The sequence below is a fragment of the Drosophila montana genome, unplaced genomic scaffold (assembly GCF_035044405.1).
Source record: "Drosophila montana isolate Dmon_TW-CO22-7 unplaced genomic scaffold, ASM3504440v1 contig_1_1, whole genome shotgun sequence".
Classification (NCBI taxonomy): Eukaryota; Metazoa; Arthropoda; class Insecta; order Diptera; family Drosophilidae; genus Drosophila; species Drosophila montana.
The window spans coordinates 69,612-90,303 of NW_026996920.1; the positions used below are offsets into that span (position 1 = coordinate 69,612).

The window sequence follows — 20,692 nt, forward strand, 5'->3', positions numbered from 1 at the left end:
ACTTGTAAGCTGCTTGAAGCTTGGCATTTTTGTTGCTGCTGTTGCTGCTGCTGCTGACAAAGTGCCCCACCAATGTTGCCTGCTGCTGGTGGTGTTGATGTTTTCGTTGTTGTGCTCCCCCCTGCCACGGCCCCTGCACCTGTCCTGAGAGTATTGCTATTCATTCACTAGTTACGATGATAAAGCACAAAAAAGGCACTGCGGAAATTCTGCTGATGAGACGATAATGTTGACGCTGACGTTGGGCGACAAGTTTCAGTGTCGTCAAGGCAAGCTAGCTCCTGCCTCGCCGCCCACCACTCCCCACTCCCCAACCGCCCCTTAACTTGTGCGTTGCGTAGCCAGAAATTAAGCCGAAAGGCAGCACACACAGCATGGGGCATACAATGTCCCCCCGGGTAGCTCTTGAAGGTATGCAGCCCGAAATGCTTTTCAATATTTGCCATCGTTCGGCTGTTCTGCTTGAAATCCTTGCAAATGAGGCGTAGCTAAATTTTGTTGTGCGTTGGCATGGCGAAAGCAAGAGAAATGCAAAAATTGAAACTGCAAACCAAACACACACACACACATGCATGCTGTGGCAGCTACTCCAGCTCCGTGTTCAGTTTTTCTTGAGCTTTGTGCGCTTCCGATAAGAATTTGTTTGCTCTCAACAACATTTTTGTGGCTGCTTTGCGCAGAATAAAATGCCAATTGAAATTGAAGTGTGGATGAGTGGCCCAAGTAATGGCTGCTGGTGGTGCTGCTGCCCCACCAATAATTTATCCGCGTCTCGCCGTCGAATTTGCCAACCCAACCCCCCTCCCCCCTCCCCGCTCCCATGCATTGAGAATCCGCTTTTATGCTACCATTCATGCATATGAAAAGTTGCATGCAACACAAACACATAAATGCCATAAAAGAATTGACGCCATGCAAACCTTTCACAATATATACTCATGGTATTTCCGGCCAGCTGCTAAATAAAATATTCGTATTAAAATTGAAAAATACATTTATATATATACATATATATATGAAATGCTTTAGAAATTACAAAAATATTCTGGTTTTGCATATGAAGTGCTTTTATTATTTTTTGCCTTCTTTTATTTAATTTTTTTTGTTTTTTATTTATGGTTTGAAAACAGATTCGTCCCGTTTAGAGCCTGCAGCTAGGCAAAAATAAAGCCATTTGGTTGTGTTAACTTTTGAGCTTGTATGCCAGAAACCTAAAACTACAGCCCGCGGGGCAGTTAAGACCAAAGTAAACGCAAATTACTTTCGTGTGAGGGCCTCTCTGTGTGTATATGTGTGTGTGTATCTGTGCGTGTCAGTTATCTATGGGATATTAACAGAGCTTAAAGCTTGAAACAAAAATGTGTGCACATTTTAATTAGGAATACAAATAATTTTGTTTTTTTTTAACATGATATGTAATGTTAACATGCCTTTCCATTTGTTAAAGTTCACTTTAGATAAAAACTTAACTATATTCATTTTCTTAACCTTTTCCTAACTAAATGTTAATAATGTGTACAAATGTACTTTGACAAGCCAGCCAACCTCTCAGCGATAAGCTGCGAAGCCATTCTAATATTGGAAAAAAGTCCGTATTAAGTAACTTTTATATAACATCTCGACCAAAAATATTTTTCTTGTTGGGTATACCAAATAATCAGCAGGCGGCTCGACTCGCGGCTCGATATTTCTCCAGTTTAAAAAATTATGGTTTCAAGCGCTTTACACTTGTTATTAGTCTACAAAGATAGCAACATTTTCATGTGACAAAATTGTAAAAATCTTCGTTTGCCTCTTTGTTTTTTTTTATCAAATGTAAAAAAAATGTTGGTTATTTATGTTCACGGTTAACGTTTATTTTGCTCTGTTATCTATGCTATATTGTCGCTTGTTATGTTAAATAGTAATGTTAAGTTCTACATTACGATTTTGTACCCCTATAGAGGAGGATACATCTCAGACTATGGGGACGAATATAACGTATATACTTATATTCTTGATACTGATCAACAGTCTGTCTGTTCGTATGATTCTCTCTCCATCTCCCTCTCTAGCTCACTCTATCCCTCTCTCTCTCTCTTTCTCTCTCTCTCTCTCTTTCTATCGCTCTCTTTGTCTCTGTCTCTATCTTTTTTATAGCTATGGAGTCAGATTTAAATTATATAATTATATTCTTGATCAGTGTCAACAGTCCGTCCGTTCGTCAGACTCTCCATCTCTCTCTCTCTCTCTCTCTCCCCAAGTCAGACCACTGTACCTTATAGCTACCATACTATAAATACATAATACTTATTTTTAAAAGGCCTCTCGTAAGAAAATCACTCACAAATGTCGGAGCTTGTTATCCTACTTTTGTTTAATACTTGCTACACTCTTTTTTTATCCAATAACTTTATTTGTTTACCTTTTATCGTTGAAGTCCTGTAAAGCGTTGGCTGTGTAGGAAGTGAGGGAAAGTTAATTAATGGCATTTGCTGGATAACGTTGAAAACTAATTATGCATAAAATAGCTAAGGTATTATTGCAAACCTACTATAAATTTCAAACTGTGCAACAATAACAACAAAACAACACCGAGAACAACAGCAGCAATGGCCTGGAACTGGGCCCCAGTGCTGGTGGGTGCGGGTGGGTGAGGGCGTTGGCGGGTGAGGGAGGGGAGGTGTGCGGATCTGGGGCAGACTGGAGACTCTGGAAATCGATTAGAACAACAAGCAAAGGTACAACGGTGAGGCAATTACCAAAGAGCCGTTGACTTGGCCAGTGACAATAGACTGTGCAGATGTGTGTGTATGTGGCACAACAACTACAATAATAAGAACAACAACAATAACAACGACACCAAGTGCGCCAACAAATCGGCAATTAATCAAGGCACGAAATGGAGGCTAGAGGAGTCCTGTCGCTCGGCACTTTAACAATATTTATGCCGAGCACAAAAGCAAAAGGACAATAAAATAAGCAAAGGCACAGCCTTTGAATTTGAGTAGCTCAAGTTGCATGTGGCAGGCAAGCCGATCCGAGCTGTGCCCAATAGAGTGAAGCAGACTGGCGTCGAGTCGAGTCAAGCGGAGAGTTAAGTTTGGCAGCAGGCAGCATGGCGCAGGGCCTGGGCAGGGCGGGCAATTAATCATTTTAATTAATAGGACAGGTGTGCCACAGGTTGTTGTCGGGCCCAGGTAATGCGAGCTCATTTCTTTCGCTCTATCTTTCTCTCCTTCTCTCCCTTGCAGGCGCGCCATCTTGGGCAATGCGGATGTAACTGGAGCCGGGCCGCTGGCTCAGCTGCTGCAAAATGATTACTGGGGCACACCGCTGACGGACAGCGGCTCCCATGGCTCCTGGCGTCCGTTGTGCGTGCTGAGCTTTCGTCTCAATTTCCTGCTGGGCAGCGGTGCTGCCTTTCCATTCCATCTGATCAACCTCCTGCTGCACGGCCTGGCCACCGCTCTGGTCGTACTCGTGGCACGCACCCTGTTGCCCACACGTGCCGGCGTTTGGGCCGCCAGCGCTCTGTTTGCCGCCCATCCCATTCACACGGAGGCCGTTGCAGGCGTTGTGGGTCGCGCGGATTTGAGCGCCTGCGTTTGCAGCCTGTTCGCCTACTTGACCTATCGCCGCCACATGCTGCTCAGGGATTGGCGCTCACTGGCAGTTACACTGCTTGCGGCTTTGGCCGCGCTGCTATGCAAGGAGACGGCCATTACGACGCTGCTGCTATGCGGACTATGCGACGTGCTGTGCGGACTGGGACTGAAACACGCCGGAGATGACAAGGTGAGTGGCAGCTTGAGCCCTTTATAGTTAGCAGAAGTGTGAACCACGAACTCTGCCAATGACATTCAACTAAAGCAAGAAGCACTTCAGAATTATAAGCGAGCTGCTCTCAAACACGCAAATTTGCTTCGTAGGTCAGCTATTAATTAATTAGTTTTACTTTGGCAATTTGCTAGATTTACAAAATAGGCTGCCCTATAAATAACTAAAAATAATAGATAAGCCTTGATGCTTTGATCGATTATGAATGGGCTGCTCGCTATGCTTAGAATACAAAATGTCGTTAATTTAAATGTTCTGCTAATTATTAGTTTAGTTATTGAAATATTCGTCAACCGTAATGTAGATCGATCCCATTAGTCAAGACATATTCTATGCATGCATCTTTTCATTCTTTTAAATATAATTTAAATAACAATTTTGTTACATTTTCTGAATCCCTTTCTCAACACTGAAGCAATTCTTAAAATGTTAATTTCAATTAAATTCAACTTGTCGTAAAAATTTGATTACAGAAACCAATAAGTTTCATATTACAAATTTAATAACTCCTCAACCATAGTCCAAAAATGAAAAGTTCAGAGGAAAAAACGATCATTAAATCGGTTATGGTTGCCGAAAATTTCGGTTATATATGTGAGATAACCAAAAAAATCGTTTAAAATAAAAAAATAAAAAAACAAATTGCTTGACTAATTGATTTGCTTAATATTTCATTGTTCTAAAATTACAAAAATACTGTCCACTTCTCATTATATCTGCTATCTAGTTCTTAAGTTCAAGGAAGTCTTGATTTGAATACTAAGTAATTACTTAATTAATTCGAATTAATTTATAAGTTAAGTTAAGTAAATTTGAGAATTCTTTAAAAATTTCAAGTATAATGTTTATCATCCCATTATCTGTTTTATCTATTTATTTTCTAATTAACTTTTTATTTCCTAATTCCAGCACCGTCTGCGCTCTCTGTCCATTTTAAGCATTGCTCTGCTCTGCGCCGTGTATTGTCGCCTCAGCATTGTGCCACGCCCCACTGTTGCCTTCTCAGCCGCCGACAATCCGACCGCCCACGAGTCCTGCTGGTGGACACGCACACTCTCCTTTCTGTACCTGCCCGTGGTGAACCTTAAGCTGCTGCTCTGGCCACAATACCTAAGCTTCGACTGGGGCATGGAGGCCATACCGCGCATCAGGACGCTGTGGGATTCGCGCAACGTGCTCAGCGCTGGCTTTTATGCCACGTTGCTGGCCGTGAGCTGCAAGTGTATACGATTGCGCTGCAGTGCGCCCAGATCCTCCATGGACTATGCAGCTGTGGCAAGCATTTCGCTGCCGCTGCTGCAGCGCCTGGGCGGCAACAGCTGCCAGGCATGGCATGGACTCGTCTGCGGCTGCCATCATCAGCTGAAGCAGCAGCGATCACCGCAGCAGCCGAGTGCCTCAGTTATGGGCACAAGCTCATCTGCCTGCTGCCTCTTCCCAGGCAGCGCGACATCCGCATCGGAATCTGTGCTTGTCATTTGCATTGGCTTTTTGGTGCTGCCGTTTCTTCCCGCCTGCAATTTGTTCTTCCACGTGGGCTTTGTGCTCGCAGAGCGTCTGCTGTACCTGCCCAGCGTGGGCTACTGCCTGCTTCTTGGCCTTGGCTTTGGCAAGCTTTGGCAGCGTCTTAACGGCTCTGCCCACAGACTGTTGCTGCTAATCTGCCTTGGAATACTGCTGGTCACCTTTGGCCTGCGCACCGTGCAACGCAACCGCGATTGGCACAATGAGGAGCAGCTTTTCCGCAGCGCTGTGGCCATCAATCCACCCAAAGGTAAGTGCCGGACACGAAACAAGGCCAAAGTATTATCAAACACGACAATTATATAGACAAAATGACCTTTAAAAGCTTTCAGCAAAGGAGCTTGAGAGCTTTAAGCGAAATAAATTGAATGTACTCTTAAAAGCTTACTTTATGTAATTCTATTTTATTTTGAAATATCTAAATATAGTGCTAAAAGCTTTAATAAACAGATATTTGAGAGCTTTAGGCTAAATAAATATATTCTTTAAGAACATTTCTATTTGTAATTCTTTTCTATTTTGAAATATTGAAAAATGAGTTGAAAGCTTTAATCAAACGATTTTTTAAAACTTTAACCAAAAGAGGTTTCAAAGCTTTAATCGAAATATATTTAAAAGCTTTAATGATAACAGTTTTGAAGGCTTTAATAAAATGAAAACTCGTTCTTAGAAAGTTTTGAAGATGCAGATAAAAGATATAAGTGGTATCATAAGTAAATCAAAATCATCATATAGGCTCACTGAACAAAATACTTAAAGTCCGCCCAGTTTATAAGAAGAGTTTAAAGCTCTGAGTTGGATTAATTGTTTGTACTGAACACAATTGTCTTGAAGAGCTAAGCTGTATGTACTTGCCCGAATGCTGAAAACACTTGTAACTCTTACTAATCGCTTTTAGAAAGATTTTTACTAAAATACGTTGAACATACTTGATAAAATTGCAACTAAGCTTGTTCAGCTTTAAATGAACTGATCAAGTTTATTAAAGCATTGGATTTATTAATTACTGAGCTTCCAATTTATTCCACTTAAAGCTCATCTGACTCTCAGTGGCATATTATTGAACTAGTTCTACTTTCTTTACAGCGCTTGGCAATCTGGGCAGCGTCTTGAGCACCCAGGGACGCTACGAGGAGGCCAGGCTGGCACTAGAGTCGGCCATTGCATACCGCCCAAATATGGCAGATGCGCACTTTAATCTGTAAGTAAACGAAGCTTAGCACGTCCCACTCATCATCTCTATGCAGATTGAGGCGAAATTCGCGCCAGCATTGCAATTTTGCCAATTCAGCGTTTTTTTCTGCGGCTGCCAAACATGCAACCTGAATCCTCAAAATGGATGTCAGAGTTTGTGCGCAGCCTTTTTGAAAATTCAAAAGCTCAAAGTGAATGGCTGGCGCGACCTTGGGGCAGTTAAGGGGCTGCCAGGAGCTGAACTGCTGGCGGGGAAAGGCTTGGTCGCCGTGGTCTGAGGCACGCCAAATGGCAGCTGCTTCTGTCCTGTTTGCCACTTGGCAAAAACGTTTGGACAACATCTAAGAAGTTGTACAAAAAAAAACGCTGCCCCAAACCGCTGCGCGCATACAAATCATCTGGGCGTACGGGTTGGTTCGGAGCGGTAGGAATGGGCAACGGTGTGGATGCCGGACGGACACGGGCACATGTTCTGCATCTTTTGGATGGCAATTTGCATGCACTCGACAACCAGCAACAGCAAACAGTTGCCCGCTGGCTCTTCTACCTATACATTTTTTTGCGCGACTTTCCTTTACCACCGCCCTTTAACTTGCCTAACCCCGCTTCATGCTGAGGCTTTGAACGAGTATTGCGCTGTAATCCCCTGCAGAAACGAATGTGTGCCATTAATTAGGTCATGCATTGCAGCCGCGAGGGATATGCATCCCATGCTATCTAATCTCAGTTGCCATACAATTGCTTGCATATTAAAGTTTAGGGAATAGTTTGTTACACACAAAAATGATGTCAAATTTCGCAAATGATGAGCCAACATTGGGGCTACATCACGCTGTCATCTCCACTAAAGCAATCATAGCGCAGGGCTCTAGGCATACTAGTTAAATTACTGGGGAATACTTCCATTTGCGGATAATCTACTGCAATAATCGGAAAATGGGTGGAAAACAGTTGAGTGCAACTACTTTGTTATTCCCCCGATCGGCTTCAAACTCTTATGTTGTATAGCACTATTATTTGACGTGTCCTTGTTGCTAGTGTAGAGGTTGGAGACCATGAACATGTATATATGGGTAGTTATAAGTTTCACACAAGTGAAAACAGTACATCCAAAAATTAAACAAAAATACCTGATGCCGGACAACGCCGGTCAACTATTTCATTATACAATGTGTGGGTGTGAGTGTGGGCCCTGGGTCGGGACTGTTTAATTCGTAATACAAATTTGAACTCTTCAGCTAAAACTTGCTCCCAAAAGTATGCTCTATAAAAAGCATAGGCTAAGACAAATGTATTTTAATAACTTGGCTGCAAGCAGTAGCTAAGTTGGGCTAGAGTATTGGAATAGCCGGTGTGCACTAGACCTTAGGCTCACATAGTTGGACTCAATCATGAACTGCAAGTCTGATAAAGGGGAAGTAAAGTAAAAAAGTAATGTAAAAAGGGAATTAAAATATGGCATATAATCAGAAATGCATTAAAATGAAACAGTATCAGAACCTTCAACTTGTGATGTACACAAAACAGTTGTTATTTCAACAATTTTTAAACAGTTTCCAGTGCCTGCCAATCGGCCAGTGAAAGGGAGGACGCAGAAATGCGGCTTATAGCATTTGCTGGTAATAGCCGTGCTCGTTGCAAGCTCTATTGGCATTTCTGCACTGAGTTGCAGTTGATGCAACAATGCAGCGAGAAAATACGAGTTAAACTGCTGATGCATTACGTCGCCATCCGCTGGACGCTCAGTGGTTGGCACTGCGACTGCAGCTGCCGCTTTGGCTTTAAGGCCAATGACACTTGCACTTACCCACGCCGTCCCTCTCCCCCTTGCCATGGCAGCTGGCAGCAGGCAGCAGTGGGAACTATATTCGCGCTGCGGCGACCGCCCGTAAAGCTGAGCTGCCTTCCAGTTCCCATTGGGATCAGTGGCAGAAATGGCAGCGCAAACATGCGCCAACATGCCAACGCATTACCCCTGGCCGCACCCAGCCTCTTGTGTTCAACGACCGCACCTCCTGCTTGGCATATGAGCGCGAGTGTCCTTTTGAATATGCAGCCACGTCATTTTCAGTCCTTCACCCCTGCAGTCCTGCAGTCCAACAGTCCTGCACAGCCAAGCGACCAATGCTCATACGCCCCGTTGTCATTGTCATGATTGCTGCTGTTGTTGTCGCCCCTCTTATTGTTGATTATTGTGTTTGACATAATAGGCTTTACGCTCCAAAAAAAAAATAAAGAGAAGGAAGGAAAGAGGAGCATATAAAAGAAGCAGCAAACGAAGGCCAGAAATCCTTTCGCTTTGCTTCTTTGGCAAATTGTAGGCAAATCCCTTTTCGTTCGCTTGCCAACTTACATCCAACTTTTCCCGCCGCCGCTCACCGACAAAAATGCAAACTGAGCTGGCGACAGCTGTGCGCCCAATACAAATAATTGCGCACGACTCCCGGTTGGGCACCCGGTGTGCGGAACCGCAGCAGCTGCTCAGCTGGGCCAACTACCTTGCGTCGCATAAAGGAGTCTGTAATCATGCGAGTCTAGTACATAATTCCCCTGCCCCTACCCCGCCAGTTGCCAAATTGCCTTCATTTAGAAACAGAGCGTAAAAGCTGCACGAGAAAGCGCCAGAGACAGAGAACCGAAAATAAGAAACTAGAAAACTCAACTTGGATTCGACGATGCGTAATAACAAAAAAGGAGAACAGTCCCAAGAAAATATAGTGTTTAGTTGGGAGTGTCTGACTTGGCGATACCCTGTGCCCGGAGGCGAACTGCCACACCTCCCTATGCACATAAACACCAAACAAACATACATATATGCACATAAACACAAAGCATACGATTTTTAGAAGAACATACTAATCATGTCAATTTCAGGGATTTTATACAGTACACAAAAAATATGTATATACGTAAAGGTCATGATTAAAAAAAATTTAGGGGAACAAGGAAATGAGTATATACTACAAGAGAGTCTAAATACCAAACATGATTTTTTCACTCAAATCCTCGATTTATGCTTAAGAGAGAAGATTCCAAATGGATATTTATCGATATCAAGAAAAGGTAATGCAACATCAAAACAGGAAAATTATAAAAATGATGCTGCATTTGCGGTGCAAGAACATATATTTCAAATTGTAAGTCCCTTGCTTTTTTAGTTCACGAGCTCAAGGCGTTACAGACAGACGCACAGATAATCGGGTGGTAAAAGCTAGTTAGGCTCTGCTCTGGGTTTTTGACCGAGATTGTATATTCTTTATGGGATCGGAGATACCTTCATTACCAGTTTAACCCATTTTCAATGGAAAAAGGAAATAAAATCTAAATATCACCCATTTTTCCCTATTAAGCAACAGTTTCGAGTGGTTAATTTAGAGGGTACAGAGTCTTAACAGATATGCTTGTGAACATTTCTAGGGTATTTCATGTTATTTTCCTCAAAAGTAGTCTCTATTTTGTAATATAATTATTATTTGTATTATGTTATATCAATTTATTAGTAACTCTTTTGTATTAGTTTTAAAATAATCTCCTACATGATGACTTGTGTGAAGTGTGGTCTTGAAATTAATCAGATTAAAAAACGTTAAAAGCAATTGCTGCTTAAGCATAAATTGATAGAATAATAAAGTTATAATAATAAAGCGCAGAAAAAAGTTAGCATAAGAAAGTGTAGAAAATGTTTCCAATCAGTTGACATCTTGGAATTTCAAATAAAGTCAACGACATAAAAGCAAAGCGCGAACTTCATAACTGCTAAGGCTTCAAGTTATTAACTTGGCTCAAAGCGATACCCGATCCGCAGTTGCTGTTGCTGCTGTTACTGCTGCTGTTTCTCCGGCTGTCATAGCACTATCCAGAAGTCGGCAAGTCCAACTAAAGCCAAAGCACAGAATTCATTTTAACGACGGTGAAAGTTTAAGACGCTTTTCTCTCGCATTTTCCTCGTCTGCGCCTTGTGCTCAATGTTGGCCGTTGCCTTTGCAGCTTATCGGAAAGTTGCCTGATTGAATTTTTCTACACCCGCCGCCCACTTGCATTATGCAGCCCAGGCGAAAGAGGACAAGGGAGACAGAGGGGTGGCTTTGCCGGCAGCCGCTCTGCTACTAATCTCAAAGTCAAGTTGGGTCGCATTTCCATAAACACTTCATATGACGGCGTCGTTGAGCACCTTAAAGCTGCCAAGTAATAAAAAGCAAGCGCCTCAGAATGTCACATTTCCGGCGTCTAATCGAAAATCAATGTCAATAGCAAACCCCCCACGCCACCTCCCCCTCCCCCTCCCCCTGCGGCAACCCACATGCAACGTGGATAAGCAGCTGTTTGTACATTATTTACTCGTAAAGCCATCAATAGTCGTACAACGAAACACACCCCTCCCGTAATCCCGCACTCAACTTGCAACCTGCGGCTGCGAAATTTTCAGCTGCTTTTACCTTGTGCCACGTGTCCATGAGGCGCACGTCGTGTCTGCGGGTCTTCAGCCCCAGTGCCAGTCAACTGTCATGGATTTATTGTGCTGGATGCTGCTGTGATTTTTAGCTGTAGCATGCCACATCAAAGCTGGGGCAGAGTCTCACCCAGAGAGAAGCAGAGGGAGAGGGGGCAGTACTACAAGTAACAGGCAACCAAACACCAAAACCGAAAAATCACTGAGCTGTATAATTCGATTTCTGTTTTTCACTCTTTTTCCATCCCTTCCTCTTTTACACTAGCTCTTGTTTGCTTACCTGCCAAAAAGAGTGCAAGAGCGAGAAAGAGAGAGTGAGGGTGAGGGAGGGAGAGAGAGAGAATGGGTCGAGACAACATTGAAAATGGTATAAAACAACATTTTCGGTTTTCTATATTGTGGAATAGTATAGAATAGAAAAGTCGCACTCAATATTCAGTTGAGCAAATCCATCCGTTGTTCGCTTGCAATTCGCATGCATTCACTTGGCTCGTTTCGCATTGCTTCCCACTTGTCTATCCATTCGCATTGGCATTCCGGGTGGCGACTGCCCTGGCGGGATGGGACGTGGGGGGGGTGGCCAGGTTCTAAAATTTGTGGGCAACGGGAGACTTTACATGGAATCTCAATGGGTTGTTGCTCTACGATAAACAAAATTTAAGCAAATAAAAAAAATGCAATTGTAGCTACTGCATATCGAGGGCTGCTCGAAAACTTTTATTTGATCATGTGAAGTAGAATATCAAAATCAATTTTATAGATTTTAAAAAATTATGATACAATCAAATGAATGTATGTTAACAAGCCATGCTATTTTGTACATTCAAGAAGATCTATTCTAAGACAGTCCAACAAATAAAATCATAAAAATATATAAAATATTACACAATAATTATAGAATATATTATTAAAATTATCATAAAAGAAATACGACTATTTATTTGAATAAAATCATTTGGATAAAAATATGGAGAGTAAATGAAATCGAAAACAGATTTAGAAAAATTTAGAGGAGAATATTTCAAACGAATGTAAATGTGATCTAAGTATGTGAGACGTTGGGTGAACTTGGGTACTATATATGAGGAATATATGTTTCCAGATATTACATATCGATGATCTTACCAAAAAATAAAAATCACAAAGAACTTATATAAAGTTTTTTGATCAGAGCAATGACAATGCAAAACAAAAAACAAATGAATGAATAAGCATATCAGTCTATAATATAAATACGATAGTATAATAATAAGGATAAAAATACTAATAATAAAAATATTAATATTAATAATTATAATAATGATAATATTAACAATTAATAATTATTAATAGTTAAGAACATATTTTCAATTATCAATTACCATATTTCAAAATATTATCAAAAATGCACATTTGAATATGCAAATTTATAAACAGCCCTCGTGTTGATTTTATGGACTTCTTGTCGCAACTCAACACAAATTTTAGAACGCGTTGTTTGTTTGAATAACTTATTGTTGTTGTTGTTTCTGTGCTGTTGTTTTCGGTCGTTGTTGTTATTTTGGTGAAGCTGTTGTGCAATCTGTGCTCGGGTTTATTTTGCACTGTTTTGTTACGTTCTAGCTGCAAATAAAATGCATCCTTTATTTAAAAGCACTTATTCATGCATATACGAACTTTTTGTTTATATTAAAAACCCAGACCAAGATTGCCATGAATATCCATTCCCATTGATATTTGTTTATCCAATGTGCAAGCACAGATCCGTCGCCCAGTACACATTTTTAAAGCATCCATCCCCCCTACTCCCCCGAGTGTGTTCAGTTAATTAAATGAAGCCAGCGACGTGGCGAGACCGAATAAAAAATAAAAACAGAATACTAAGTGCACGCCCAGTGAAAATACTTGAAGGTCAACATTTTGAAGTATTTGAGCGTTCGCTGCAATTAGAGCAACAAAACCCCAGAGAAACCCTACAGAAACCGCTGCAAAACACTGCGAAAGTTAATTTACTCTGGCACTCCGGCACACTATTAGACCTGGGTAGGGTCCAATCTCGGGGCTAAGTAACTGCCTGCTTCTGTTTTTTTTTTCTGCTATCCACTTTTGCATTTCAAACAAGTTTTGCCTTATGGTTTCTTTATGTGAAAAAAAAAACACAAGACGGCAGAGAAGCAGATGAACAGTTGTAGATAAAAAAACTAAAATAACTCTAAAATGTTCTGTTACGCACAGCTGCTTGTATTTCTATAATAAAAATATAAGCTTAAGGCATCATATGTTAGGACTAAATAAATTCTTTAAATGCTAAAATTAGTTACTATTTAAAATAATGAGTCCTTTTATGTATACCCTTCAGGTGTATGATAGCTATAGAAGTATCCGATTTGCATGCTTTCAAAATGGAATTTACGTCGAAAAGCAACCTCAATCAAACTTAGGGAACCTAACCAAAACTTGCAAAACTGAATCGGATTGAAATCAGAATAATAATTTTTATACACCATGCACAGAATCTAATTGGATATAAAACAAAGGAACGTAAAATTAAACTCTTATACATTCAAAATGGGTTTGTTCAAAAGACTATTTATGATTGCAAAATATGATCAATATGATTGCGCAACTTTAAAACTTTTTTCATTGGGCTTAACAACAATTTGCACTATTTCAAATAAAAAAGGAAAACTTAACTATATTAGTTTATGATTCTTAATGAAAACTAAGATATTTGACGAGCCAAGGCTCGAACACAAACATACATCCGTAGATGTGGAAAGAATTTAATTAGAATTAAAGAATTTTTTCATTTTGCCGATTAATATTTCCGGAACAGTATTTTTTTTTATAGATTTATACTAGCAGAATACTCTCTTGGCAGCTTGCAAGTTTTTATAGGTAATATTTTGTTGCATACTTTCAGGGGCATCGTGCATCAACAGCAGCAAAACTACAGCGCCGCTCTGCCATGCTACCGTAGGGCCATAGAGCTACGCCCACAGCTGGCGCTGGCATATCTAAATCTGGCCACATCGCTCTTGGCCTGGGACAAGGACCGACACGAGGAGGCCGGCGCGATGCTGCTGGCGGGCGCCAGGCTGCCGGGGCATGGGGTGCGCGATCGCAACGCGCACGAGGAGGCGCGATACAGCGCCTACCTTCAATTAAGTGCGCTGCATCGCTCGCGGGGCAGACACCAACAAGCTGTGGAGGTGCTTAACGAGGCGCTGGCAGCGTTGTCCATGGACAAGCGGAAGCAACGCGCGGTGCTGCATCAACGCCTGGCGGCAGTGCATGTCGAGCTGGAGCAGTGGCCGGAGGCCGAGGAGCAACAGCGATTGGCGCTGCAGCTGCAGCCCGAGGAGGGTGTCGCATATGTGTCTTACGGCCAGGCGCTGGCCAGGAATGTAAGTGTGAAAGCTTGTTGCCAGCTTGTTCCTCGTTCTTTACCCTTTCGGTAATTTTGCAGTGCAGTCGCTATGCGGAAGCGGAACTGTGGTTCAAACGCGCTGTGGAACTGTCACCCTTGGAGCCCAGCACGCATCACCATTACGGTAAGATGAAGCAACACTTCGTGGTTACGTACACATATCCCTACAAGCTGCTCCTTATTGCTTCCTCCACCAGCTGACTTCCTGGAGCAACAGCAGCGCCCGCAAGAGGCGCTTGGATATCGACTGCGTGCCGCTGCTCTGGCGCCTCACAATTATGCCCTGCAATCAGCCGTCGCTGATGCAATGCGTCTGCTCAATCGCCTCGCCGAGGCGGAGTTGTGGTACCGTCAGGCAGCTGCTCTGCATCCGCAGGCGGCGCACGCACACGCCAATCTTGGCGCCATTCTGCAAATGCGCGGCCAACGGCAGCAGGCGGTAGAGTGTTACCGCAGGGCGCTGCAACTGCAGCCGGGGCATGCCACAAGTCGCGCTAATCTAGCCAAAATGAATGTCAACATCGATGCAAGCACGTAGCAGCGGCTCATGCCGAGGCTCTATAAGTACTAGAAATAATCGGTAATACTTCAGATTTGCCAATCAACAAGAAAGGATAAAAGCTAAACGGGAAACTAACAAACATAAGAACATACGATAGATAGACTATATTTAATTAATTATATATATATATATATATATTTAACTAAACATGAATGTTATCGATTGTAGGCAACGATTAAATATAAACATATATTTTACAACACTTGTTTGACTATGTAAATCAAGATTGAACCAAATGATGGTAAGTACGAGAGTAGACAGTAAATACATACGTATACAGCTGCAGTTAAAATTCGAGAAAGCATACAATACATTTTGGTGGGAAATTTGGGTTCTCTCTGTTATATTTGAAGGTTACAATCTTACATGAATTTTGACTAAGAATAATGTTACCAGATTTTGATGCCAAATTGATCTAGAGGCCAAACCATGAACAAAAAAAACAGACCTTATGAAAATCGGTTGCGTTTTGACCAAGTTATAGGGGTGGGGGATTTTGACCTATGTCTAAAAAGAATATTTGAGGATACCATACCACCATGAATTTTGACCAAGAAATATGTTCCTTGATTTAGATGCCCGCCGGATCTAGAGGTGAAACCATGAACAAAGAGCCAAACCTCATGAAAATCGGTTAAGATTTCACCGAGTTATGGGGGTGGGAATTTTGGCCTGTGTCTATATATGATATTTGAGGGTACCATTTTAACATGTATTTTGACCAGACATCAATTGGTATAACATTGCAGAAAATTGACTTCCAAGAACTTTTTGGTTTTAGAGTATTCCACATATGTAACATATTACATACCAGCGAATAATTTTTCAGCCCAGAATTAACAACAAGGCAATTCACATAACTTTCGCTTGTAATTCGCAACAGGTTAAAGCTTACGCTCTATTAAATTCGTTGGAAATATACGAGAGTTCGTTACAGTTATCTGATTTGTCTGGCCCTTGCTCTGGTTGAGCCATCCTATCAGATAATTTATTAATTACGTTGATGCCAGCTAAAAATTTAAGCCCATTTAAAAAGGGAGCCCCCGATTTGATGTGAGAATGTCAATCTGTTGCCGGGTCAGTCAGCCAGTCGTAAGTAAGCGCACAGACAAAACCCGCACAGCAAATTACGAGCATATCCCATATCAAGCTCTTAGCATTTCATCTCGAAAACCAGGTGACAACCAGGCCACAGACAAAAGCCATAGAACAGACAGACAGGCCCAGACAGCCAGACAAAGAGACAGACAGAGGGACAGTCACTGGGGACGTGATAATATCAAGTGGCATTGCCAAAAATACAAAGAACTGAATATCAAGAACCGGAGTCCCACTCAAAAGCCGCAATGTTGGGTGGCGGCGGAGTGGTGCAGGGGGTTCGGTATGCTAGGAATAGTGCTCACTAAGCATTAAAAATGATAATTAAATTTTCAACAATGAAACCGAGTTGAGAACAAGGACACGCGCGCCACAACATATCGTATAAAGCTCTTAATCATAAACATGCGCCGGCACTTTACCTTTTGCTCCGCCCGCCCTTCAGCCAGCATATCACCCATTTTCATATCAATGGCATTGGGAACGGGTCGGACTCGGGAGTTCCGTAGTCTGCAGTGGCTGGCGGGCTGCTAAGCATATGCGCATATAAATTAACATAGACACCCGAGTATTTAATTAAAATTCCATCAGGCCATAGACAAACATACAAGGACATACACACACACACACACACTCACACACACACATGCGCACAGATAGAGAGAGAGATAGGCACACATTTTAGCGCTAAGCCGTGCAGAGTTGGCCTCGGGGCAAAGCCACCAAAAACCACACGGCATACGGCGGCCAACGAAATCTGTGAAGCGCGCCTCAGGCGACGTCGGCCGCGTGCAAACAAAGGCAACTGCCTTTCACCTTTCACCGCCCCCCGGCAGCAGACAGAATGCCGAGACGCAGCTCACCTGGTCGTGGGGCTTTCGGGTGGCATTGGGCAAATAAAGTTGGAGATGGCAATGGACGAGGACAGGTGGCAACAGAAGGCGCGGACAACAGCCGCCGGCAGCATCGATGCTGACTGATGAAGTGGCACTTCCCTGACAGTGGCCAGGTTGGAGAGATGTTGATGGGTATGATGATGCTGGGCATGATGATGATGATGATGTTGGGGTTGCCGTGATCGTGATAAGCATCGCATCGTAATTAAGTTGACGCAGCAGTTGAGAAGCCAGTCAAAGTGAAATTTTGCCAAGGGCCTGAGCCCTGCTCCCTAATTAAATATGAATTTGAATGGTTAAAGGCAGGCGCACAGTTGCGGGTAAAGTGGTTAGCACGGGCCTGGTTGTTAGCCGAACATGAATGAGCCTGTTGTCAGCTAGCAGATTGCTGCGTATTTTTGGCAAGCGAACCCTTCAGAGGCCAATGCAAACAAGTGGAGTGAGCTGACATTTTAAAATACCCTGTATTACCAAGTAAGCCAGAAGCGGAAACATAGTTTATGTACATTAAATGTTATCATAGTCAAAACTAATATATCAAAAAGCTCCTAAATGCAAAAACAAAATGTCCACATTTTATTTAACCTTTTTTTTTTTAATGACTTTAACTGAAATCAGGACTCTTGCCTAACCAGAATTTTTAAAATCTTTTTATATAGTTTCCGTTACATCTGGGACTAATCCGAAGAGGTTGGGCTAAGAAAAATTGTACTTAAAGCCACTTTCTTTATAAAAAGTAGAAAAAGATTTTGAAGCAAGGTAAAACCAAGAATTAAATTTTTGGTGCTCTCAAAGACTATACGCTACTATTGCTGTACATATTTTAGAAGACGCCAAAAAGGAACATGCCTCAAAATTCTGTTTTTTCTTTTTTTTCTACCAAAACAATTTTATACATCATATGTATAAATATATAAATCAAGTGTGCGTCATTTGAATGTGTGTCCCAGACATGACAATCTCAAATGTTGGCGGCCTGACAAACTCTCAAGACTTGAGCTAAGGTAAGATACGAGACCAACTTGTTTCCTTCTGTTTCTATACTCTTTGTATTCACAGCAAAGGAGCTCGGAGATTGGGTAAGTAAACTTATTCGTTACTCGCTCTAAGAAACTATTTACTCAAACTGAACCCCGCCAGTCCCTATCTAAGCATTGTTCCATTTTTCCAACTAAAGCATAGAAAGCACGCGCTTTAACGCTTATCCTGTAAGTCCTTGTATTATATATGTACATAAAATATAGCCCATTTTAATTTAAATTTAAATTTTTGAATATGGCCTAAGATATCATTAGACAGTCCCTGCCTTGCTTAAGCTGAATAGACTCTGTGTCTCCACCTTCTTATATACAGGGTATTAGCAAATCCTAGCCGCTCAATGAGTATTTAATGCGTCAAACTGTTTAAATTTCTATTGGTTTTTTTTATTTCGTTTTAGTTTTGACTTTTGTTTTGGCCACAGATGTTGTTTTTGTTTTAGTTATTGTTGCTGTTATTGTTGTTTCTGTTCTTCAGATTGCACAAAAACTCTAGCTTGGTTTTCAACTTTCTGACCGTTTACAGATAGCACACACACACACACACACACGCACACACACGCACACACACACTTATATAAAACACGCAAATGGTCATCCTGTGAAATCATTTATTTTCCACTTTAGCCAGCAGAAAACTCAGTCACACGCACACATAGATACACAGGAAAATAAAAAGAAAAGTTTTTAGTTAGCTTTTGATGAGGGTCAACTCAACGCTGGGCGCACTTTTCAAGTGCTCTGCACCCATTCCCACCCCTTCCAAGCTTCCATTGCCTACACGGTAGCCCACATGGTTACGAATGTTCGCAGAGCAGATTCTCTGGGGAAAAAAAAAAGAATTCAAAAAAGAAAAGTATGACAATAGTTGGGCTATTGTTTTTGACATGACTTTCTATCAAAAACAAATTTGGTCTTCTTTGTTGTATTACTTTGTGTCGTCTTTCTGTACTTTTTAGTTTTGCTACAAATCGAGTCAAACATGTGGCAAATGAAAGCCAGATAGCAATAGGGCGCATTATCACACACACAAACAATATCACTTTTTTTTTTTTGAAACTCGAAATGCAGTTGACAACTTCATATGCCATTTGGCCATTGCCTATGGACACGTTCTCGACATTACGACTATAAAATAAAAACCATTTGGATATTATACATTTAAAAAAATTGCGCACGGCAGTTGTGCAAATCTGTCAATTTAATTAAAAAAGCACACGAATCCATACAAGTTTTTTAGCGACATGAAAAAATAAAAATAGCAACTGGTAAAATGAAAGGCAAAATGTGTATAAATAGTAAATGGATATTATTAAGCAAAATGTACTTTTAAGTATGCCCAGCAGACCAATTTAGACTATTTTAAGTCAGGTATGGAACTTTTATCTAGGTGTGTGAGAATGTTGTGTGGCCTTACATCAAACAGATTTTCAAATTTGATAAGCTCTAATTTTCATACAAAATCAAATTGTGATTTTCAAATCGTACTTTTAGCTGATATAATAAGTTTAGTTTTGAAAGAGATAGTCGGGTGATCAAGTCTGTTTGTTAACCACTTTTAAAGGGAATTTCGATTTGTTATTTATCGTACCTTAAACTAGATGAGTTGGATAAAGAAGAGCCGATCATTAACCTAATCAGTGAAATATTTTATGAACAAAATTTTTGTTATTCAATAATATATTGACCTCAGTAGATGCCCAAAACAATCCTCGAATTATTTCAAAGAGAGCATAAAAATTATTCTCGCTGCTCAAATGCCCAATGTGTGCATCGAATACAATGCAAGCAACTTGGCCCTATTTATACCCTTTGGCAAAATACTTGCTAGTTCCTGGGACTTTAGAGACAACTAATGGGTTTTACCGACAACGCTATGAATGGGTCCAGTAGTCGCAAACTGCCGGAAATACTTGCATGCCCTATATATGTAAGTAATACAGATAGAACAGCGGAACGTAGACTCAGCTCAATCAAGAATTTGTATATTATTAATAATTTGGAACACTTTATTAACAATCCAAATCACCTTCTTCAAAAATATTAAAACTCAAAATATGTAATTGCTTATATGAACAGTAGATATACAAATATAATCCCATAGGATAGATTAAATTTTTAAACATTTATTACAGACTTAAATTCAAATATAGCACAGTTGTTAGCAACATGCTGCGATCTTTTTTATTGGCAGGATAATCAACTGTAGCCTCAATTTTATAGCGTTTAATATAAGCATTTTCAATATTTTTTATGCGTGCATAGATGATATGATTTACTGTCTATACAGTAGCAACTGGAGAGGCACAATGAAATCTGTGGCTTTGTGGCCAACCGCAGACAGACATGCAACAAAATTATTGTTGCAGCCAAGCAGCAAACAAAAAATGATAAAATATGTAAGCCCATAAAATCAATGCAACACACACACACACACACACACACACGTTTGCCAGAAGGTGAGGCTGAAAAGAGGCATGCCACACACACGCACACACACACATAAAGACCTCCACCGCCGGCGTCAGCCGCTGCTGTCAGCTGCAGCAACTGCAGCATTTGGAGCAACGTCAGTGGCAGGCAGACGACGGCAGCAACAGCATTGCAGAAACCAAAACCATTCCGGCAGTTGGACCGCGGTTGCTACGTGCCACGCACATGCACACAAACACCAACACACGCACACACACTCGCACACACACA

General features: G+C 41.4%; 1 protein-coding gene across 3 annotated transcripts in view; it reads left to right on the forward strand.

Annotated features, from left to right (window-relative positions):
- The window catches only part of Tmtc1 (Transmembrane O-mannosyltransferase targeting cadherins 1), a 61,759-nt gene extending 46,641 nt beyond the window's left edge, over positions 1-15,118 (forward strand). For 2 of the 3 annotated variants that reach the window (XM_064679462.1, XM_064679463.1), the window contains 6 exons: positions 3,234-3,777; positions 4,729-5,593; positions 6,430-6,544; positions 13,890-14,373; positions 14,436-14,520; positions 14,594-15,118. In XM_064679462.1, coding sequence (XP_064535532.1) covers positions 3,234-3,777; positions 4,729-5,593; positions 6,430-6,544; positions 13,890-14,373; positions 14,436-14,520; positions 14,594-14,934 — 2,434 coding nt within the window. In that variant the 3' untranslated portion in view covers positions 14,935-15,118. The remainder of the gene's footprint in view (positions 1-3,233; positions 3,778-4,728; positions 5,594-6,429; positions 6,545-13,889; positions 14,374-14,435; positions 14,521-14,593) is intronic. The other variant, XM_064679464.1, reaches the window with a different exon arrangement.
- Positions 15,119-20,692: the final 5,574 nt, after the last annotated feature.